General features: G+C 44.9%; 2 protein-coding genes across 2 annotated transcripts in view; one reads left to right on the top strand and one right to left on the bottom strand.

Moving 5' to 3' along the window:
• Positions 1–2,349: 2,349 nt before the first annotated feature.
• On the top strand, positions 2,350–8,593 carry LOC126517881 (uncharacterized). The gene is made up of 2 exons (XM_050167696.3): positions 2,350–3,984; positions 4,583–8,593. Exons 1-2 carry the CDS (start codon positions 3,271–3,273, stop codon positions 5,312–5,314), a joined length of 1,446 nt encoding a protein of 481 aa, XP_050023653.1. The 5' UTR covers positions 2,350–3,270; the 3' UTR covers positions 5,315–8,593.
• A 3,705-nt stretch (positions 8,594–12,298) lies between these two features.
• Orc1 (origin recognition complex subunit 1) overlaps positions 12,299–24,252 on the bottom strand; it is a 35,709-nt gene continuing 23,755 nt past the window's right edge. Inside the window, exons 13-17 of the mRNA XM_050167689.3 lie at positions 23,308–23,565; positions 21,760–21,879; positions 19,846–20,024; positions 17,903–18,027; positions 12,299–14,760 (exon numbers count right to left, since the gene is read on the bottom strand). Of these exons, the coding sequence (XP_050023646.1) occupies positions 14,603–14,760; positions 17,903–18,027; positions 19,846–20,024; positions 21,760–21,879; positions 23,308–23,565 (840 nt within the window). The 3' untranslated portion in view covers positions 12,299–14,602. The remainder of the gene's footprint in view (positions 14,761–17,902; positions 18,028–19,845; positions 20,025–21,759; positions 21,880–23,307; positions 23,566–24,252) is intronic.

Genomic DNA, 24,252 nt, shown 5'->3' with positions numbered 1-24,252 from the left:
TCGCCTCGGCCGAGACGTGCGCGCACAGTTAATGTTGCAAGGTTCTGCACCCCCCCCCCTTTTTTTTTTTTCTGTAACAGAGGATTTCAGTGGATTTCTGTAACAGAGGAAGACTACTTCAGCAAGCTAGATGAAACGCCAGCTTTCGCGAATTAAACACAAGGCTTTGCACAATGCCGCGGGAAGAGTATCAGGTACAAGTTCAATGAATAAATAAGTCTTATTTAATTCCGTCGCATTTCGGTTTTAATGCATGCTGTTTTTTGGATGTAGATGTAGAACCTAAAATTTAGAGTCCCGAACTCATTCCGGGTATATAGTGCCTAGAATGTACTCCGGGAGGTTGGCCGAGAACCGGGTTAAGCATCGGGTACGTATACCTATATAGCTCAAAATGAAAGAAAGAAGAAATGTAAGATAACTCAAACAGTTATTTAATTATTGTTTTGTGTCGTAGATATGTGGTTGTACCTTTCTTCTTTCTCTCTTTGCAGCGCATTGGACAATTTCCTGAGCTAGCTAGGTCACGTGCAATCATCGGCGACGTTGCAGGCAGTACATATGCGACGGCGGCGAAAATAAATCGGTGCAGTCGTACACACACGTCGCAGTGAGATCGATTTGCGCGTGTGATCTTGAGCCTCTGCTGGAAGCGGTCTGGGCCTCCCTTGAGAGGAAGGGCTAGGGGGTTTCTGTTTGAAAGGTGATTCTATACTGTAGTCGCTCTCATGAGGCGCTGGTTATTCCATATTCATTATCAGCATCAGCATCCTACTTATGTCCACTGCAGGACGAAGGCCTTTCCCTGCGATCGCCAATTACCCTTGTCCTGCGCCAACCGATTACAACTATAGCACCCACAAATATCCTAATTTCGTCGCACCACCTAGTCCTCTGCCGTCCTCTACTGCGCTTCCCTTCTCTTGGTACCCATTCTGTCACCCTAATGGTCCAACGGTTATCTAATCCGCGCATTGCAAGACCTGCCCAGCGCCATTTTTTTTTCTCTTGATGTTTATTAGAATATCGTCTATACCTGTTTGCTCTCTGATCCAAACGCTCTCTTCCTGTCTCTACGTACCCCTTCACAGATTCTACAGGCTGACTTGCGATCTTGAACTCTTGTTTCCTTGCCCTGTTATTTATCATTATCTTTGTCTTCTGCATATTAATCTTCAGCCCCACTCTTAGACTCTCCCTGTTAAGGTCCTCAATCATTTGTTGTAACTCATCCGCAGTGTTGCTGAACAGAACAATGTCATCGGCAAACCAAAGGTTGCTGAGGTATTCGCCATCTATCCTTACTCCTAAGCCATCCCAGTTTAACAGCTTGAATACTTCTTCTAAGCATGCATTTCATTCAATGCGCACAAATTAATTGCAGTCACTTATCTCATTCCAAGTCCAAATGTCGTAGACCTTTGGACTTGGAATGAGCTTGGAATGAGCCATATTTGGACTTGGAATGAGCCGTTCCATCGCACTAGATGCCTGCTGGCACATGTCTCAGCAAGCGCCAAGAGCCACGAGGGACTGATTCTATACCTTTGTGGCCTGGCTGTGGTATAGTATTAAGTCAAATCCTTTATTCCAGCTGTCGACCGCAATTATAATATGCAAACATAATGCCGAAGCAATGCCAGCTTGCTTAAAGTTATTGATACATGCACTGGAAGCTGTTCAGTTTAAGGAATCTATTTCCGCCTTGAATCAGAGCTACTTTTGGTTGCTAAACCGGTACGAGCTTTCGTAACCCAAGCGTTGATGCACATTCGATTGCTGCCAGTTAGCACGGGCGACTGCGTTTCTTTTTAAGGCGAAAGTCTTAAGTGGCTCGTTACCGTGCATATGGTTCATACCCGAAAAAAGGCGGTGTCTAGTCCAGTGATGCACAAAATATCATCATCAGGAATGGCTCATGCGCGTGTAAGCAAACAAAGATGCAATGGCTGAACATGAATGAAGAAACGAAAGAAAGAAACTCGTTAAAACGGACGTTTGGGCGAGTTGGTAAGCCATTTTAAACAGAACAGCGCGTATTTTGACAGGGACAAGAAGCGACACAGACGAGCGCTGACTTGCAACTGAAGTTGCAAGTCAGCGCTCGTCCGTGTCCCTTCTTGTTCCTGTCAAAATACGCGCTGTTCTGTTTAAAATAAGGAAGAAAGAACTAAATAACCTTTAGGTGGTGCATTAGGTGCTCGCACATGTAGTCGAGGTCGACATACAGCGCCATACGTTTACTTCACATTGCGGCCCGATATGTCTTTCGAGAAGTTTGACCCACCTGAAGCAGGATTTCGCCTTCACGTGTTACAGGAACGTAACATGCTGCCGAACTGTTTTTATTTGTTATTACGAGCCTGCGTATTCTGTTGATATTATCTAAAATTCCCTAATATTAGCTAAACCTCTGCGTTATTGCGCAATAACTTAACATTACGACGTAACGCCACGTATAACGCGTACAAACTACGCGCGCTTTTTTTTTTAACTACCGCAGCGCTGCAGCGGCACGTAAAACCCATAGTTTATGCTTGATTTGCAACAAGAAGTCTCAAGTTAGTGTTTACTTATGGCTGAGGTATAATTTTTGTTTACCGCAACTGTACTAGCGTTTAACTTTCGCAATGCGTTAACGCGAAATCGCAAAAGCGCAGCAAAATGCAAAGAAAATAAAGGAAGAAAAAAAGTTTTCCTCGTCGTTGCGTTGCGCCACCTGTGGAATGAAGGCGGAGTCTTAGCCCGAGGGTCCAGTTCAAAACAACAAAAGTACAAAAGCGCCGCGTCGAACTTCGGCCCGACAAGTTTTTTTCTTCTGCTTTCGCAAGCGATGCGTGCCGCTTTGCGTGGCTGACAAGCGACGGACGATGCGACGAAGGTATCGCGAATGACGGAGCGGCAGCTGTGAACGAACTTCTCGACGGAGACGCCGATTCTTGTGGGACCGTCCCATTCGGGAATGCTGCGTTCTCGCCCGTGACAGCGGCGGCGGAAGCAGGTTTAGCCATTGCAGCTCTCACGTTGCGATTTTTTTGTGTATTCTTATCCTTTTCTCTCTCTCCCTCTCTCTCGTCAACGAGCCGAGCTCTCGTCGTCGCCATGGTTCGGACCTCGGGGACAGCAGTACGCCTGCCGAGAGACTGCGAGTCCTGACGTCCTGCGCGCAGCGCTAGCGAGAGTGTCACCTGCACCTGACGCGCTCGATCCGTACCGTCATTTGAAAAGCGTGTGTGCGCGCCAACACCAAGCGGTGCGTCAAGAAACGCTATGTCGTCGACGACCGCGGAACAGACCCGCTCGCCCCCGAGCCTGGGGTCGTCGAGCAGCGGAAGCAGCACTCCTCGACCGCTGCTCATATCAGACACAAAGGACTTGCGCGCCGTGATCGGCTGTCAGATGCTCCTCTTGCATGCTCTCCGTAAGCGCCGAAGACGGATGATCCTGGACCGTCGCACGTACGCGGTGCAGAACACGATGCTTTTGCGTCGCGTCCAGAGACGACAGTCCAGGATCCACTTTCTCATGAGCATCCTGAAGACTGCCTTCTCGGCCGGCCTTGGCCGGGACCTGTGCCCGAACCGAGTGGCAAACTCTAACCACGTCTCGTCCTCGGCAGACATCGTCGACGGTCTTTACGAGGGCGACACTGAGCTGGACGACGGGTCGCAGGACGCCAACGACCGCCTCCTGACCCCGGGACTCATTGGCGACGACGTCTGGCTGAACACGTTCAGGGTCGGGAAGGATCTCTACCATTTCCTGCTCACTGAACTCAAGCCCTTCATGACGATGGACCAGGCAGCCAACGGTGGCCACCCGCCCTACGAACAGCGCGTCGCCATAGCGCTCTGGCGTCTCGGCAAGGTCTGGGATGACCCGGCATTGCTGAGGGCCTTCGGAGTGACAGGCGACACGGTCGGCGCCATCGTGCGGGAGTTCTGTTCAGCAGTCGTGAAGGTGCTGATGCCCCGATTTGTGCAGGTAATCAAAAGGCCACAACTGGTTAGCCGCTCCAGTTGGCTATCCAACTTGGCTAAGACGAGTGCTGCAAGAGCACGTCATGTTTGACGCGACTAGTGCCCTTGCGTAATTGACAAGAGACATAAATCAATGCAACACTCACTAACGTCTCAGTGACTGTAGCTCCAACTCATACAACAAAAAGAGCAAAATGCTGTTGCCTCGTTTGCAGTGTTTATATTGTTTGAATTATAGAAAAATAATCAGCTTTGTCCAAATTGAAACTAAGGCTGTGAGTTGCCCAATTTTCCTTATGCTCTCCTTGGCTTCATTATCGTCTGATGTCTTCATGTGTTGGCAACTAACAGAGAAATGAAGCCCTCTATTGCCATTATTCTTCTTGCGCAGTCTGCAGGGTAGGAACAGCTGGATAGCATGGCCGTGGTTAGAACAGAAACTAGATATTGAATGATATCTTGCGTTATCTGCCAGGTCAAGGCTTTGTTTTCATTCATGTTGTCTTTTTCTGCAACATACAAACTGAAGTAATAGCTCACTAATAGCTAGTCCAATTTTATTGATTGCTGTTAAAACAGATGGTATTGCATTTCATGCTTAGGTACCCTTTGACGAAGACCTTGATGACATCACTGACCAGTTTCGCGAAAAGGCTGGCCTTCCACAGTGCGCTGGCGCCCTCTGCTTTGCACACGTCCCCATCCAGCCACCACCAGACGACGACTCTGGCGAGTACACCAACCCAGAAGGCTGGAACTCCATCGTTGTACAAGCCGTTGTCGGCGCTGACCGCCGTTTCTGGGATCTCAACATCGGCTGGCCTGGCAGCACACAGGTGTCCCAGGTCTTGCGCAGCTCCAGCCTCTGGAAGAAGGGCGAGGAAGGCACACTCTTCGTCGGCCACGACGAGGACAATCCCCAAGTGGGACGTACGCACAGGGTTCTTGCTGCGGGTGCAGGCTACCCTCTGCGCAACTGGATCATCACGCCGTTCCTCAACCCGGACGAACGGCAGCTCCGTTTCAACCGTGCCCTCTGTGAGGTTCTCTCGGTTGGCGAGGTGGCATTCAGGCACCTCGAGGCGCGCTTCCCGTATCTGCTGCGTCACAACGGCAGCGGCGTCGACCTGATGCCGAGCATTGTGGCCGCCTGCAGCACACTGCACAACATGTGCGAGGAGTGGGGTGATGGCATTGGTGACGCGTGGCTTGCCGAGGCTTCGAGGCATGCACTGCCACAGCCGCATCCTGGTGCGGATCCAGCTCGCGACATGTCGCGGTGCCTTGAGGCAGAAGCCATTAGGACGGCTCTATTTGCAACCGTAGTTAAGTGAGGTTAGAGTTTCCAGTTGTCAAGCATTCTCCTTTCGCTATAAGAGAAGGATCAACCATCACTTTGCTTCAGTGCTAACCATCTCAACCTCAACATGGCAAATCTGCCTTTGGCCAACTACCTCTATCAGGCTCAGTATTTGGTGAGGCCCTGAAGTACAGATGGATTTGCCCAAAACGGTTCTTTTGAAGCTTGAGTGTTACGATGATGTGTGCTTTTTCAAATTGGTGCAGAGGAGGTACGCGTGACTGTACAAGGACAAACAACCTTTGGCTGGTATGATATCACAGTCCAGGGGACACGTTCTGGGACAATCACTTTTGGCGATACTATCGCTTTGGCCATCAGGCACACGCTGATTGGCTGGTTGAGCACTGCGTCATGCAAGGGCGATGATATCGCCAAAGTGATCGTCTCAGAATACGTTTCCAGACCTGCTGTGGCAATTGGCCCTTTAAAATGTCTTCCAGCAAAGCTAGATCCAAGTGATGGCACTTGGTATCCTAATGCAAAGCTGTCTAAATGATCATTTGTAAGCATAGTTCAGCGAGTTCACTTTTTTCACACTATCTTGCACAAGGCGTACATATGGTTGCTGGCCAACCAAAGCTTTTTTCGTAGTTAGATTATTTCATATCCCAATCCTGAACAATCCAAACAATACTGCCATGGTACTTCAGTCAAGGTCCAGCTTAGGACTTCGACTTACAGTTCAGCTCATTGTTTGTTCACGTGCCTACCATTCGTACACATGGCCTGCTCAAAACTCAGCCTCGTGTTGTCACAGTCTTCCCAAACTTTGTGAGCAATCTGTTCATACTGGCCTCTGTTGCAACCACTCTGTGATGAACTGATTAGCCACAAGTGCATCGTCACATTCACCCATGTCCATACCACATATACATATCTCAGCCGCACTCTGGCTTGCACCATGCAGGCACGGGCACAGAATCCTTTTTTTTCTTCACAGCTGATTCTTGTCTGGTTAGTATGCCAATGTAGCATTTATTGCCACTCCCTTCCATGCCTTGCCTTTATTGTTCTGTTCACAATCAGGTCATGAATAGTCATCACCTTGGCTTGTTTAAGGCATTGATTATCATTCTAAGATTACTTGAGGAAAATCTGGGAGAGCAGCTGTTCATCACTGTGGAAATTATGGGTGGTGCATGGATTTTTCTATAATTTCACATAGCATCGTTGGGAAAGTGCATTGTGATTTTTTTAGTGTTCTTACAGTTTTGCTGTTTGGCAGGATAGCCTTGCTATGTTTTTAGAACGGTCTTTAGAGCAAGTGTTTCACATTAACAGCTGAATAATTTTGTCATGAAATTTCCGGCTCGTAAATCTGAACACTTTTGAGTATATCACTAAGTCTATATGATATTTGGTCAGTAACGCTTGCCGTGGATAAATCTTTCTGATATGCTGAAGTCTTTATATTTTTTTGCATACAAATGGTAGAAATTGTAAGCTAAGTAAGGTTGATCATTGCCATTCAATGAACCTGCGACAAGCAAGTGGCTCCAGCAATGGTAATACAAAAAAGCTAAAAGGCTGTTCGCAGCCAAAGGGCAGAAGTTTAGACAAATCCATGGACCGACGTCATTTCCACGCTGGTTTAGCCACCATACTGGTGGACATAATGCGTGGACATAAGCACCAGATTTTCCTCTGGTGCTCTTGCTGCGAAACTGTGTTGTTGAAATGGGCACACAAGCTGACATCTGTTGTGCAATTGTTCTCCTGGAGAGCTGTGCACTGAGGTATGTTCTCGTTGTACTCACTGTTGCAGAAGTGCAGCAATATTTTTTTTATATATAGAGGCAGGAGTTGCAGCAAATGCAAATGCAGCTGTGATTGTCAAGCTTCGTTCTTACAAAGTAGGTGCCTTGGGTTCAGCTGTTCAAATACAAGGTGAATGTAGATATGGGGCAGTATTCTTGCACGATCATTGCACTGGGGATACACAGTCACTGTTGCAATATTTCAAATGACAACATTGGATGCCGCCAGTGTATACGGACAACGGTGTTCCTGGTGGAGGGCCAAGCTTGCCGTCGTTGCACAGTTCCAGCAACACTGCCAGGTGTGCGACGTGTCCCATGCTGATTAATGTGAGACCTCGCAAAAGTGACCATGCGAGAGTACCACCAGTGGTTTTACCATGCATGCACTACTCTGCATAAAATTTGTTGCATTTACATGGGGAAGAAAGTGAGAGTGGTGAAAGTGGGGTTTTGATGTTTGGTCAACTGTCCACGTGTTGCACTCTTTATGCACCTTGAAAACAAATTTGTTAGTTTGTAGTGGATGACATTAAGGAACAAAGCAGGTGCTCAGTTGTCAGAAAAAAATATGAAGAGGCCCAGTGTTGCAAAACATTGAAATACTGAATTTCGTATACTTGGAAAGGATATCAGCAGCTCAGACTATACTTGTAGAAGAGTGCTTAATGTGGACAAGCTTGAAATTGTGCCTTGCCATTACTTCGTAAACAGTACAGCTGCCAAAAACTGCCTAACCAGCACAAAATTTCCATATACATTGTAGTTCATCGTCACTTTTGTCATACCTTTAAGTGCTAAAATAGTGCTTGGATGTCTTTTCATGTTAGTTTCATGTCATATCTGTTCATGTCGGTTTGGACAGGACTGCCCAATGTAAAGCACCCTCTCTGTGCATCGTTTTCAAGCTCTTTTAATGTTGTGTATGCAACAGGGTACGGCTGGTCACAGTTTCTACAGCTCCACATCACAAGACTGCCATCATATGGCCTCTGAGAATCTCGTGCACTGTACAGGTCACACAAAGACTGCCCGCTGAGACTAGAAGAAAAAAGGCATTCCTTAGTTTGGCAGGGGAAGCACTTCTATATTTTCTTGTATTTTTATGCTTGTTTTGTTTGCGATGCATGTAGACATGCAATGTCACAGTACGTCATTGCTACTCGCATGTTTTATAGAATTCGCTTAGTGGTGCCTCTTATAATTATCTATTGTGTGTGTTTACAAAGAATTTGCATTCCAGCATTTCGGCATTGAAATGCCACTTCTTTTATTCTTACCTGACAAAAGTGATGTCAATTCCATTTACGGGTATTTGAGGATTAGAAACAGCAAGCGCATTCATGTATTTGTAGCTTGTAAGCTGCTACAGTCCTTGTTGAAAATTTCGACAGCTGCATTTTTAATGTGGTGAAATGCAAAAGTGCTTACGTACGGGTCTTTTGGTGCATGTTAAAAGAACCACAGGTGCCTAAAATTAATCTGGAGCGCGCCCCCCCCCCCCCCCCCCCCCCCCCCCCCGCTGTTGTGTCTCTGATAGCTTCCGTGTTGCTTTTGGGGGTTCAATTCGTGGTTTAACCTTGCATTTCAGAATCATATGATCGGGAAATGTACTGATGCACCATAGAACATTTCTTGCATTAATGCCAGACAACGCCGTTCGCTCTCCTAATCTTCATATAATCTCTGGCACAATACAGGAGCACCATAACTGGCTATAGTGACAAATCGTTATGTGGCTTTAGAACTTTTGACATTGGCTGTACACTGTGAAACCAACGCAGAACAGCCCGCATGATTTCTGTTTCAGGTTGTCAAATGTTTTTGCCTTTTGCATGGAGCGTTCTTGAACACAATATCTACTTAGAACATATCACTAAGTGGTGTTTCAATTCCTACTCAAGTTGTTTGAGTATTGATGTATTGCCTTCCTTCTGCGCATGTTACTTTGCTGTAACAACGCGCTGGTGATTAATGGTTCTTTTTACAGAGACTTGCATAGTTTAGGAACACTGTTGTTTCCTGTGTCCCGCTTGGAACACTTGGAAGTGGTCACATATCATTTTAACTAAGCGAGGTCGCAACAACACTTGAACATGTAAATAGTAGTGGCAGAAATTGGTGCACCGATATGCACTTTTATGTTTTCTGTGACGTGAAAAGCCCAGCTGAGTATGCTTTTCCACTGACTATATCACACTGCTCACATTTAATGCATGTCATGTTACGGTGTCAGTAAGTCGTGAACGCTACATTTTGGCAGCTAATAAGATCCTCTAATGATTGGGCATGTGAAATCGTGGCAAAAGGAGGTTTCTAAAATGTTTTGTCTTCCATGCGTAAGCTGTCACAAGTGGCAGCCTGTCGCCAAATGTGGGACCAACCCCTTTTCCCACTTCATGGGCTGTGATGCTGACTACTCATTTCATATACATTAACCACGTGCCTTAACCTTGCACTGTATGCCCCCTCTCTCACGTTCTTTAAAGAACATTTATTGGTTATGGAGCTAGAAAACAAACACATGAAGTTTTAGGGCCATGTGAGTATTCTTTCTGCGACCAGGCATGTAGCGAGAATACTTGGTTCCCGAAGTACATGATCCTTGATGAGATCTCACTGTGTTAAATTATTAGGTGCATTCCTCTTTTCATTTCAAACGGTAAGAGGTAATATCTGGTTTCACGATTGTGCTGCTGCTGTTATGCACTGTATATTCTCTAGGTTTTGGTGAACTGTGTAATGGTTTAATTATTAATCAGTGCAGGGAACTTTTACATTTGGGGAACTAACCAGCATAAGTGCTCGACAATGTTTAGTCTGCAAAAGGTTAATTTAATAGTCATACATATCAAAAGCAAATAAAATGCTGTTGCATAATGAAATTCCCTGTGTAGACGGTCTTGCATAACTTTCTACAGGTGCATATTAATTTTATCATGCTTCCTGTTACAGGGTTCAATTTTTAACAGCTCCTGTGCCATCTGATAGTCTCTCTCACGGCCCAATGCTGTGTGAGAACAGGAATTTAGTTAGGCTAAATGGGCTTGTGTTACTATTACTACAATATTACTATTTGCATGAAACTGCAAATGTCATATTTATTTAGATCTTTGACAATTTACAGTTGTTATTAGTACTAGGCTTAAACTTCTGAAGCAGCACAGTGCGTGACATTCGGTTAAAGCATCTTCCACTGATGAAAGAACAACAGCTCGTGGAGGAGGGGGTTAATTGCAAGCACATGTAGTTTTATATCCCTGGCTCCTTTTTCTGCCATTTTTTAAAAGTGTATTGATACTCTTGCATGCGATTGAGTCATTTCTCTTGTTGCACTTCCTGACGGTACGAATCAACTTGCACACAGACTGGAATGCACGCTTGAAGTGGCTTGTTTGAAGTGTCAAACCGCACACTTTGCACCATGTTGGGAGTATCTGCTAAACAGAAAATTTGGAGCTAATTTTACTCGTGTAATGCTTGAAGATGCCTAGCTCAAAACTGCTGCAACAACTGTGCAATTTTATGGTGCAATGTTCAATTGCGAGAAACCTTTAGCTCCGTCCTAGCTCAAATGAATGTGAAACTCCTTGACATGCGTTCATTACGCAAATGACAAAACGATCTGAAGGAAACTGCCCTGTTGCATAAGAGGAAGTGAAATTCTGGTGACTACTGGGGGCAGATCTTTGTTATATTGGAGTCGCATCTTAGTCCTAACTCTGCATGACAAGAAGTGCTATAGGAAAATTTTAAATGACGTTTCATTTTTTTTTTTACCAGTTTGTGACGTCTGCATAAGAGCTATTTACAAATTGTTTGCCAACAGTAGTGTATTGCACGCCTATATGGCCTGCTTTAGATGCCTAAAATCTTTTGTTTACAGAACTGCAATGGTTGCGTTTTCATCAGGAGTTGCAAAGCTGTAAACATGATGCTTAATTCTCATGTCTCCTGATTTGCATTGCTTTTCTGGATAAAAATAAAAACTCGCGTTTAGATGCGAAAATCTGCTTCCAGCATTTAGTACAACTGAATGTTCTCCTTCGGTATAAATAAACTTCATTCGAATCAGTCGCAACAGTTGCCTGATGTAGGCATCCTTGCATATTGCAAGTGCTTGAAATGGAGGCTTTATTACTAAATCTTTCTCTCGACTGTCTTGATGTGCTTAGGCGTCTTGTAAATCAATAGACTGACTGCTAATGACCTGATGTCCATCCAATGCATGTTGCTTTGTGTGTACAATATTCCATGCAGTAGCAAAAACAACCGTTTTTGCTAATACTAACTATTTTTACCATTTTTAAACATTTCCAATGTCTGTCTCGATAACACTGTTACAAAATACATTCATGTGCTGTACAAGATGTCCTTTGTGTCATTGTGCTGTTGGTGAAGGTGTTAAAAGGAAATTTTGCAGTGTTCTAGTGAGAATTCCATCTGGCTTTTCCTCAATCAAAAAAGGACTAGTATTTTTGATAACCCAAGTTTGGCCTTGCAGTATTTTTTTTTTGAAGGTGGGACAGTCCTTTTTCGACAGCGGAATAATAAAAGTCCTATACGAGTAGTCATTAATTGAACAGTGCACTTTATGAAGCAGAATGCTCGTAGAACTCATGCCGATGTCTCCTTGAATAACTGGAAATTCGGAGTTGAAAAGTCTTGAACATTCTGCGTATGTCAAAATGAGCTATGCAGAATTTTTAGAAATTGCCTGTAGCAGATAGCACAATTACTTGCAGATAGTACTTGCAGAAGAAACGAAAATGCATAATTGACTAAATAAAATTGGAGTAACATTTAAACTTAATTTAGGGCACATATAGCAGTTAAAGTGAAGGCACATACACTTGGTATTAATTTTAAAACGAGAACCAGTCTTGAGATAAGTGCTGTCAAACTTTCACCAAGTTTGTTTTAGAAATGAGTAGACAATTCAGCAGGAGAAGATGCCAGGAGATGTAAATACCTGAGCACATCGATGACAAATGTTAGTTGTCGCGATAAAGGGTGCTGAAAATTGCTACAGGGAAAGGTATCTCAATTTTAGCTCAACAGACCACGAAGCTGCGACTGAACAAGAATCTGTCACAAATGATGAAGCAATACGTCGTACTTCCATTCTTGAATAATATGCCTTAGCTTTTGGCACGAACTGGTCTTACATGTGAAAGAAAAAAAAAATTTCTTGCACATTCTGTTTGCACTGATTTATTCAGGAACAACACCCAAGTCAAGCACTGTCTGGATAGCAATGCTGAGCTTTGGAAATTCATGGCAGCATCACAAATCTTGTTGAGAGTTGCAAGTTTGGACTAGAAGTGTTCTCTAGATATTACATGCGACAACTTCAGGAGTCTCAAAACGGCACATGGCAGTGAATAGCTCACCTTTTCATGAGAATTGCAGCCATTCTATGTTCATTTGGGCTGTGACAAAACATGACGGCATTAGCATTGAATAACGCATGCAAAGTGATCACAACACAGCAAAACAAAAACGGCTTGTTGAAAAGGTTATGAAGCAAATGAGCTTCTTTTAAGCTTCAATGTTGTCTCTCTCTCTCACACACACACACATACACACACACACTTTGAAAACCATATAACCTATGCTAACTAAAAAAGTTCATAGACCAACTGATTCTACTGCCTTGAAAACATGTCCTGTATACAAAGTTAAAAGAGCAGCAGTAAAACTATAGTGAACATCTTAGTGGAATGCCATTAAAGCTAGAACAATGGGCCTCACCAAAAGCATAAATACACTGCAAGAACTTTTCTAAAAATGTATTCAGCAAAAAGGTTTTGTCATAAAGAGGGAAAAAGAACATTTCAAAAAGTTTCTAAAAACGTCTTCTCCGAACAGGTTTCATCAAAAAGTGTCCAAAAGCATTTCTATGAAATGTCTTCCACCAAACAGTTTTTGCCAAAAAATAGCAGGCACTTCTATAAACAGACTAAAGAAATATCTCAAGACTAACTGCAAATAAAACAAGAAGCCACAAATAACTCTAAGCTCAACAGTGATTGAATGTCAATGACAGCAAAATGTAAAAGGCTGCTAAACAACAATAGCATAAACATCCTCGCTTGCAAAACAACTCCTTTTACAACACTAACTGCCTTGTCAAGAACAGTTGCACAACTTTGCGGGACTTGTTTGCATCTGTCCTCCTCAGAAGGTGACTTGTTTCAAACCCAAATATGGGTTCCATTATCTAAAATAATTGAGAAACAACAAATGCTCTCACATTTGCATCCATAACTTGAATAACATTTTATACCTGGCTTAATGACATGCCAATTCCCCCCCCCCCCCCCTTAAATGCGAGACTTTAAGCCACTTTATTAAAATGCAACAGTTTCCTGGAAAATTTAATTTTAGAAATTTTGCCCACCTAAAACATTCAAATGGATATAATTTATGAAACTTCTTAATCTAATCTTACATTGGTTGCAGAGCATAAGTACGCAGTTTTTAAATATTCAAAATATTGCGACTCTTGGCATAGAATATACAGAAAAAGGCTTCAGTTTCTAAATTCGGCAAACTGCATTCAAATTACAAAGCAGAGTTGAGCTTAAGATGAAGCTTCCTTTTAAAATGGCTACCATTTTCTTCAAGAAAAAAGAAATTAAAAATTCCCAGTGCAATAAAAAGTATAACTTGAGGCTAATGCAACCACACTAGCACAAAAGTATTTGCATTGTCATACACAGCTCAAAACAGTGAATCGTCAATAGGAAAAGAGTAACAGCAACAAAGGTTAAGTTTCATCAGTTTGACTTGGCATGATTAGAGTGCTAACTATACAGCGGATTCTCTTTAAACGGAACTTCAAGGAACCAGGGAAATTGGTTCTGTTTATCAGGAATTTCATTTACTGAGACACATTTCAGAGAGCGTTGCATGACTACAAAACCGACCAACCATGAGGATGGTGTTTCGTTTAAGCAGCAGTTCCGTTTATCAAGATTCCACTTATACACCCAGTCCATCATCTTAAAGCTGCCTTCACTTGAATAAAGTTGATGTCATTTAGGAATCTTCCTCACTTCCATGGCCCTATGTTATCCAACTACAAAAAACAGTGTAGCTGTGTTTAAAAAGTCAATGGCATTTCACATGACCCAGTCATCTGCACAAAGCAGTCTGCATGTTTTGACTATTCACTCAAACTAATCTGCCATTGAGCTAGCGTTCTGCGTAACACATTAAGGGTGAGCTTGCCCTATAATGCAAACTTAAGTTTTATCACATCAAGCAGAGTGGTGCTATGTACAATATGTCATAGATTATGGAATAGAGGAAATGTACACGTACTCATCTTGCAGATATTTCAGTCAAGTGAACCTGCATGCAGAACAAGACTGTTTCAGAGATTCTCTGGGAGCTAAATGACAGAGGTCCCACTGCAACAACTGAAGACTACCACACGACGCCATTCTCAACAAGGTGGCAATTACAGACGAATAAAAATTAAATGGAATGTCGAGCTACGTCTCCTTGAGTGCATAGTTGACGTCATCAACGCTGACATTCAACTGGATCTTGTGGAAGAGATCGTTTGTTCCGAGCTCTGACAGTAGCAGTCGGCAGCTTGACAGACGAGAGCTGATGCTCGAAACCTCCGAAAAGGTTGGCGGCTTTACTCCTGTACATAACGGAAAGGAAAAATAATGAGCTGTAACAAAAATGCATTAGCAAACAGCATCATACAACTATAAATTTCAAAGTACAGTCAAACCTCAATATGTCGAACATGGATATATCAAATTATTGCGTACATGTATATCGAACACTTTCTATATCGCTTGGAAAATCCCATGCACTTTTAATTTTTGATTTCAAAAGTGGTCGGACGTAAAATGGATATATCGAACTTCGCCACTCCAGACCACGTGGACTGCTGTGCACTACAGCTGCACACATCAACTGCGCTGACGGCGCCATTTGAATGTGGCGGCGCATGCACATGGTGGCTTGGCTAGTTCGACGTCAACTACGCATTGCATTTGCCACACTGACTCCTCCTTGGTGCTGCGCTCCGCGTCTGTTGCGCCTCGTGAGGAATGGCAGTTCGCTTCCACAAAGACCTGTGACAGTGCGTGTTTACTGGGCTCAACTCGTAGAAGCCACGGCAGACGCCACTTAAAACTTTGTTACTGACAGCGTTTCAACATGCTTCGAATGACGGATGTAGAGATCGCAGTGGAAGTAGCAGCCAAACAAAGACGCTGCCGAGGTTGGTGCCGCAAGCGCTGATGTTGCCCCGCTCCCAACTTCAACTGAGGCTGTAGCTGCTTTGGCCTTTCTATGCCACCACTTTGGCGCAACAGAAGGCACCACCCTATTGTTTGCGGATCGTTTAGACTATGTTGAGGACGCCATGGTTAAGCACGTGGCTGCCAATAAGAAGCAGGCTACACTGCTGCAGTACTTTCAGCCAAAGAAATAAATACTTTCTGTGAAACTTCAAGTGAGTACTTACTGTACCACTACTAGGTTCGTTGATTGATTTGTACGCATTCTTTCCACGTTACATTTTCTCGTCGAAAATGTTAAATTTTCTACTAGAAACAAAATTTCTTTTTTCTGTGCTTGAAAGTGGCCAAAGAAGCTGCGATGAAATAACAGCAAATGCATACATAAAAAGCTGTTTGTAAGAAGCACACGCTCTTCAGGTATTTGTGTGCGAATCCGCGCATGCTGTGCAAGACGTTGCAAAATTTTTTGAATGCCCCATGTACTACTCAAGTGCGAGTACCGTATTTACTCGCATAATCATCGCACCTTATTGTAAAAAAAAAAAATTGATGCAAATTGAGGGGTGCGATCATTACGCGGGTTAAATTTCCTGCGAAAAGAAAACTTTTTTTTTTTTCATCCTGCGTTCGCTGCGGGATGAGAACAGGTCAACAAATAGGCGGCTGCCGCTGCAACAGTGCGGGACACGAAACAAAAATGGCGGCTGGCGGAGAAAGCTGAATGTGCGGAATGAAAAATTTTTTTTTTCTTCTCGTGAGTACATTATGCGCATTGAAGCAGTTTCTTCCGTATCAGTAATGAATAATATTGTTACTATCGGCAAGTTTGCGGCAATAACATAGCTATGACCACTTTGAGGGGACAGAAACAGAGATGGGTGCGCTTGGCTGCCAGTGACAGAAACCCATGACGGGCACGCTGCGGAAACTGCAGCATTTCTGTTCACTACTATCCTAAAACGGCACGCTTCCGCTAAGGGTGGGCGAATATCTTAGCTGTGTTACGAGCGTTGACATGTGAACAGGGTACACTTCTAACGTATCAATGTAAACGTGGTACTATCGTTGCCGCTTGCGATTTGTTGCGTGCCCACGAGTGCAGACGAGAAGAATCAAAAAGCACCTTTTTTGTTGTTGACCACAACCATTAAAAAGCCTACAAATAAAAAAGCCAAGGCAAGTTTGGTTGTAGCTTTTTTTTCATGGAAGTGCGGAAAGTGATGAAAGGAATGAAATGGGCCATCTGCTTAAGAATGTTCGGTGTGTGCAGATCGCTTGGTATGTCTTGAAGAGTCGTTCGCGTAGCATTCGACAGATGGCAAGCGCAATCATTAGCTAGACTTGGCACGCGACATATCACTGTGGCAAGTTTAGGGTGCGATCGTTACACGGGAAAGGAAAAAAAGCGAATTTTGACAACAATATTCAGGGGTACGATCATTCCAAGAGTGTGATCACTATGCAGGTAAATACGGCACCGTATTTACACGACTGTAAGTCGACTTATTTTTTAAAATTTGAAAATCTGAAGTGAGGGGTAGACTCAATTGAAAACCAAAACATGGAACCAAAAAAAAAAAAAAAAAAAAAGCGGGACCAACAGGATATCGGGGGAGCTACAACGTAGTTACAATTTTATGTTTGCTCTACGGCCCCACCCACAGCTTTCCGCTATCCCGCACGTCTGTTCGCTTTTCGGAAGGGGTTTTTCAATATTTTTGAGAGTTTTACAGTGCACCCAGCACTCATGGGGGTGTGTCAATAGTTCATGGAAGAGCAGACACCGCTCGCGTGTTTTTCTTTCCTTGTAGCTCTTTAGTTTCATGCGTTCGATTTGACTGCCGGCCACGTCCTAATTCCGTGCTTCCTCAGTTGTCAAGAGTGCTCAGAGTCCAATAAACATTCGGCGCTTGTTCACAGCAGCATTGAAGAGGGCTGCCATCCTTTACGCTGAAGAAACAAATAGCTGCGCAGTGGGCCGCTAGTTTGATGTTTCTTAATGGGTGGTGCGAGTGGCGACGGCAGCGAAGCAAAATTTTCACCTGTGACGCCAAGCAAAGATGTTTCCGCAGGCTGAAGTCGGGCCGAAGTTTCCGGAGCTGAAGGCCAAGCTTGCAGTGTACGTCGCCGAAATGCGTGATCGGTCATTGCCAGTGACATGTGACATAGTCATGAGACAAGCCTGGATCTTCGCCTTTTAAGGATTTGCTCCGCTGTGAGTGCGAGTAGCTGGCGACAGAAGACTGCGAACTTATGCCAACCGGACATGTCAAAAGAGCCTCCCTGACGGCTCTGTGTGGTTTGTATGTATGCAAATGCAGGATTTCGCTGGACGACGACGTGCTGTGGGACCGTAGCAGCAATGACCATGCCAGCTACTAATAAACCTTTGTTATGGAATGCGCCCGCGGGCATGCTCTTTTTTTTTTCCCCCTGTCACACGCAATATGGGGAGGTCGACTTACATTCGAGTTAACTTACAATCGTATAAATACGGTAGTTGTCCAGCTTTGTTTGTAAAAGACTTACCTTCAAGCCTGCAGATGGTGATATGCTGGTTGTAGACCTTGGAAAAGGTTGTCTCCTCGACGCCTGTCCGACGAAATTCGGCAACCACTGCGCGCATGAAGATCTGTTCCTGTTGCGAGAGGCATCTGTATAACAGATTAAAGGCGTTCAACAAACATGACCTTGGAAGCAGCACAGATACAAATCGTTTAACATTAGTGGTTTTAGCAAGAAAGTATTCCAAGAAAAAAATCTGGCATCATGTTCTTGAAACTTCACTTGCCGTATTTACTCGAATCTCTATTTACTCAAAGGTGCATGCACCTTGGAATAGAGTGCAACCCTAAACCTGCATTACCATATTGTCATTGCCATTTCAAAATGGCCGCCTCATATGCGCTTCGAGCATCGCTGCCGTAGCTTCCTCCATGGGCTGTAATATGTGCTAAGGTTAGTCAACCGTTCACTTTCCAGTTTTATGCGTTTGCTTTATCACCACGGAAGTGCCGACTGCGAAGACATGCCGTGTTCATCATGATGCTGCAATTAAAAGGAGTGATCACGCGTGCAGAGACGGATGGAAGTCGGGCCGCATCATGGGCATTCGGAGTTCCCGAAACTTGTGTGCCTGACTGGCGCAATCAGGAAAGGCACAAACAGGAGAGGCCCTATCTTGAAAGTGATCTGTGTTGGAGACAGAGTCTACGCATCTAGGTGCATTGTGCTGTGTTCTTGTCACTTAGTTCGCGTTGAAGCGAGAGGCGACACAAATACCAATTTGCTCGCTCCCGCTACTGCACTTCGGCACTCCAGCGTTTTGACAAAGAGTTTCTGTAGTCATTGAGCGAGACATGTTTATGTTTGCTTGTGCGTGTGTGACACTATGCTTGTTAATTTAGTTCGTAAGCGAATGTTCAGAAGTTTATACGACTGATAAAACTACTATCCTTACTTTTTGTATACCTATCTACTAATTTGCTATCACAATCGATGCTTCGCCTTTCGGGCAAGACTGCGACTGTTATTTATCGCACATTTAGTGTATTGAGAGTAAATCTTTGTTTTTCCAAATGAGAGAAAGTTGTATTTCTGTATGAAAGAACGAAGTGTGCGGTACCGCAAAGGACTTTGCTTTCTTTAGGCCATGGCAAACGGGTGCGCGTTACAATTGTGGGTGTTTCTTTTTTTACTTGGTCACGGAAAACAGGTGTGCATTACAATCGAGTAAATACGGTATCTTTCATCTATGAGACGTCCCTGCCATGCCGATTGTTTCATTACCACACAAGCTGCCATCTTGAGTCACTGTTTCTTGAATGCTGGCCACTGATTGATTGACTGGCTGGGAAATTCACTGACCCGAAGCAACTGAAGGGCTACAAGAGACGCCAGAGTGGAAGACACCAGGTGCATTTTGACTGCCTGGGCTTTTTTTTTTTGACAGGCACTCGCGTCCTCCAAATGGAAGGCTGCCCTAAGCAGCCTCGATCTTGAAGCACAGCTATGGGCTGTCCATCGGGCCTGCGACGCAGCAGAGAGGCTCGGCCTATCTGTACCGACGTGGGAGTGGCCCGCTACGTGCTGACGCCCGTTCCGAAGGACCAGAATAAAGCTTTACCATACCATACTCAAAGCATGGTTTACACGGATTTGCATTGTCTCCATTATATCGCAGCCACAGTGGCCAAAAACTTAATCAACAATCTTGCACTTGGCTGCAAAATGACATAGGCAATCAGCCACCATGGAAGGTTCAGCCTACGAGGAAATGCTTTCGCATCACAAGTTTTGTGGACGCAAGATGTGTTCTTCAGGAAGAAAACTGTTTGCTTCCCCAAACTGGTTAGTATTTTCTGCACACTTCATTTTGAGGAGCAACAGTCAGCTACCGCTGTGTGATGTTGCTGGTGTTTGACAAACAGAAAATACATAACAGTTTAAAACACAAAGAAGAGAGATCTCACCGCATGGCAAGGATCTTGGGCGAAGAGAACATCTCTTGAATGGCACGGTCAACGCAGGTCATACCAACGACATGCCGCGATGTTTTCTTGGGACTTTCGTGTAAAGAATGCTCCGCGATTTCGGCAGCACGACGGCAGACGTCAAGCGCACGACGTGCATCTCCAGACACTGCTGCCACCTGTTTCAACGGAAAAAAAAGGGAACGCCCAATGCAGTGATGCTAATAGCCCGACTCATTTCGGAGCAGCCAAAAATGCATTTCAGAGCAGTAAAATGGACTTTCGGAGCAGGTTTATGAAAGCGATTGCAAGCTATACTATACGGGGCTATTACAGTGGGCAATGCATGTGAAAGCAGTAAGTGGTCACTGGTCATACATTCAAACCCTAAAAATGACCCCCCCCCCCCCCCCCCTTTATCGTAGTCCTTACTGTCGACTGCGAAGAAGCGCTGGTGTCCTGAGATGTGCTTAAAAAATCGCAGGAGCACTTAGATGTGCTATGTGCAGAATTCAGAAGAGTTTTGAAAACATTCAGCATGACTTTGTTGCATGAACGTATGCGTGAACCCGGATGCGCTCGCAGAGGCCCCCAAATCCTATGCTGACATTACCAACTTCTACAAGGAGACGAGACGCGTATGCCCACCTCCCAACCTCGACCGAGCGCAAGCCACCGTGCTTCGCAGACTGCAGACCGATTACATTCTCAGTCATTCTAGGCTTTATTTAATAACTGGAGGCGATTACGACCCCGTCTGTACTAAGTGCAACCATGGAGTGTTCGCCACTGAAGCACACATTCTCTGGGGATGCGACGGTAACCCTCCCCCACAATCATCACTGCCAGCTCCCTCCGAGGAGGGTTGGAACCAGCTGCTCACAAGAGCAGACAAGAAAACGCAACTCGAACTCGTCTCGTGCGCCCAAGACGTCACCCCCACCTGGGAGCCACACTAGGCCTACCTGCCCTAACTTCCTACCCTACAGTGGCAAATAAAGTTGTTTCTCTCTCTCTCTCTCTCTCCTTGCACATACGATAGAGCAAGGCTTAACTAGCGGCGCTTCGTCAGTATCCAGCGGCGAAAGTTGGTGTTCGGTGCCGAGTTGACTAAAACCTTGGTAGCGGCCGTACGCCACTCTTACATCGTGAAATCGCCAGGCCAGGAAAAGTGGGGGACAGGCGACAAATTCAACAGCGGAAAAGTTGTTCACAGACGCCATGTCTGTGCCAACGTGTGCGTTGTGTTCGAAAAATCGAGCAAGACACCATACAGCGTCCAAAACTTCGATCACCGTTTTACATTGGTCACACAAGAGCGCGGGATCTCGCGCGATGCTGCCAGAAAATTGAGGTTGCCCCGTTGACTCAGCAACCCCCACGCGTTGGGGTAACTCGAGCAAGAAACATCAGTACGATCGTTGGACTCGGCCCACCGTGGAGCTAATGCAGCTGCTGGTCCACGCCATGCCACTTTAGATGTCGTGGTAAAACGGCGCTTAAGAGCATAGTTCTGTTTTTTTTTTTTAAAGTGCACGCAACCCTTTCGGTGCAGAGTGGGCGCAGATTTCCCATATTTTGCTGAAATGTAGCAGGATGTAGCAGAGTTGGCCTCTCAGTGCAGTTCGGCGCAATTGGCGCAGGGGTAGCATCACTGCCAATGTCATCAGTCTGTCGATTGGATGTTCCACATGACACACGTACTGCACCTTGCACTAATGCATTGTGAAAAGGGTTGAGAAAGCCATGCCGTTATAGTTCAATCCTTTCTCCATGGTGCCGGCAACACTGCCTCCCTCCTAATGAACAAACAAAGTAAACCCTTTGTCGAGCTCTTAAATACTGTTGCAGTAAAAAGGATAAAAAAAAAAATAATAATACTGGAGCAAGAGCGAGTAATGTTGACGTCCTTACCTTCCTTGCAACAAGCTGTACAGCATCAGGATCGAAGGCTTCTAAGCCTTGCATTCGGGACAACACAATCTCTTGCAGCTGCTTGTGGTTGTAAGGGTGAAAGGTCATCCTGGTCAATCCCTGCAGGACAGAAAAGAACAGACAGATTAAGAGGTGTGCTACAGTGATAGTAGATGGGCTTGGGCTTTGTTGTGTTGCTGTGCCAGCAGAACAGACGCACGTGCCTTTACATCACATGCATGAACTGGAACTTCAGCTACTGTTGCTTGGTTGTTCAATGTACAACAGGCTTGCCATATAGCCAAATTCAAAATTTATCGCAATTGTAAATGCAGTCGCCGATAGGTTTTTTTCATACAAGGAGGAGGTCGAAAAAATCAGGCCTGCCCCGTGTTCGGCAGGCCGGGACAAAGAATTGCAACGGTAAAATCAATTTGTTGTTTTTTTACAACTGCGGCATTGTGGAAAAATTGGTAGAGGCTGTGAGTGCATTTCGCATTTGCCTGTTGGGATGCGCATCGTCGTGAAGTGCATATATCGCACGCACGACGTTGACCCCACAACAGTGCCCGTTTAAACTGTGTTGTGCTAATCCATCAGTTCACAACATCGTACACAAGCGAGCTTTTGCCGTTCCTACCATACATGCACATACAAACATTTTCTATACGCATTTGCGCAAGTTGCTGGCTGATCTAACCCCAGTTTGCATGCACTACCGTCAGTGCAGCCTGTTGGCGTGATTTTGCGACAGATCAACATATATTCATCTACCGGTACAAACGTATACCAAGGGTAAGCTCCCCGCAACATCCCTGCTGGCTAGGCCTAACCAGCGCTGCCTCTTCGAGAGACTGAGGCGAAAGTTGTGGTTTGATGCAGGCTCAACAAAATGGTTCGCAGTGGCTGTATGGTACTTGTGAAATGGAGGAACCATCTCGCCAATAAAACTGAGGGCATGTCTTGATTGTATGGTTCGATTCCCAGACATGCGTGTCAGCTTGGTTTACATGTTTTACACGTGCACAATCTGTGAAAAATGCTGTTTTGGTTACAGTGTGGTACCGCTTATAGTGGAGAAATTTGCGAATCCGGCAGGTTATGACTTGTGTATGCTGTAACTGCTATTATAATTACTGCCATTACTGCCCTACTGTAACTGCTTTGCAAACTTTGTAAAGATTTCGTTCACCATCACATCATCCTTTTACTATCACAACAATTTATAGTTCGGGAGAAGCCGGTGACACATCAGTTGCCAACATTTCTAACACCGTAATAAATGAACCAATCGGTCGTTATCACATCCTCCAGCAGTAAAACGCCATTCAGCTATTGTTATTGGGATACAGCACTGCAGAGATAGTAGGCACACAATCGGGACAAGAACATGAAGGAAGAGTTGTTAGAAGTGCATCCTCGTGCATATTCATTTCTTTAGTATATTGTATATCTCTTCAGTGCAGCATCCCAATAATGCAATTACAACTAGCCCCAACGCATGCCTTAAGCATTCAGCTACACAGCCAGGCGAATACCAAAACTCACCAGTCGGCTTGAGACGCGGTTCGACATGAGCCTTTCGGGCAAATCCATTGTGTTGGCAATGGTCAGCACGATGAGCCTGGATCTAGGCTTGGTGGGCCAGTCGAACAAGTTGTAGAGGACTTGCTGCTTGCGTGTCCACAGCAGGTCGAGCTCATCGATAAGAAGGACGACCGGATCGTGCCGGGGACCAGGTTGCTCAAAGCGACGACTCAGCAGCTCTGCCGCCTGTTCTGGTGATGCATTCTCTCCGGTCAAGGCCTACAAGACAGGATGTTTTATTTTCTTTAGTTTGTGTCAAAACAAACTAGGCCCGCAACAATTTGCCATAACACGCAAAAGAACACAATGTGAGAATCTAAGTATACTGCATTTTCGTGCACTAAAGTAGGCACAGAGCTGCTGGTAAAAACTCCTCCAATTTAAACTTGCAATGTGCATGAGCAGGCACGTACAGTCGGCAGCAAAAGTTTACGGACACATGCGCTGTGCATCAGCGCATGTGTCCATGAGGCCAAAGATGTGTCCTCTTGTTGATTGTTCGTGTCAGTTTCCTCGCTCAGTACGAGGCTTCTCTATTTTTTTTTTCTGTTTCTCGTGTAACGCGCTCTGGTAGCCATGGTAAGCTGCTTCGGTCTCGAGAGCAGTGTCATCTGAACTATATCAGTACTTGCAGCTGGGCTGGGCGCTTTGTGGCAGAATCAAGAAATGAAAAGGCGTCACACGGCACAAGAAAATTCATGTGCCAGTGAACCACAAGAGGACACATTCCTGTCCTAGCACTGCTCTCAAATAGCAGATGTAGCATTAGTAGGTGGTGCAGAGAGGCAGTTTGGCATGGGGTTGCATGGTAAGCAAACTTTTGCTCATGACTGTACATTAAAGTTTATCTGTGTAAAAACAATGTCACATGGCTACCTAACTTGGTAAAAGCGGCTGGGATAGAAA

Source organism: Dermacentor andersoni, chromosome 11 (genome assembly GCF_023375885.2).
Source record: "Dermacentor andersoni chromosome 11, qqDerAnde1_hic_scaffold, whole genome shotgun sequence".
NCBI lineage: Eukaryota > Metazoa > Arthropoda > Arachnida > Ixodida > Ixodidae > Dermacentor > Dermacentor andersoni.
The sequence above is the reverse complement of the archived record's forward strand: the minus strand, read 5'-3'. Positions and strand labels throughout refer to the sequence as shown.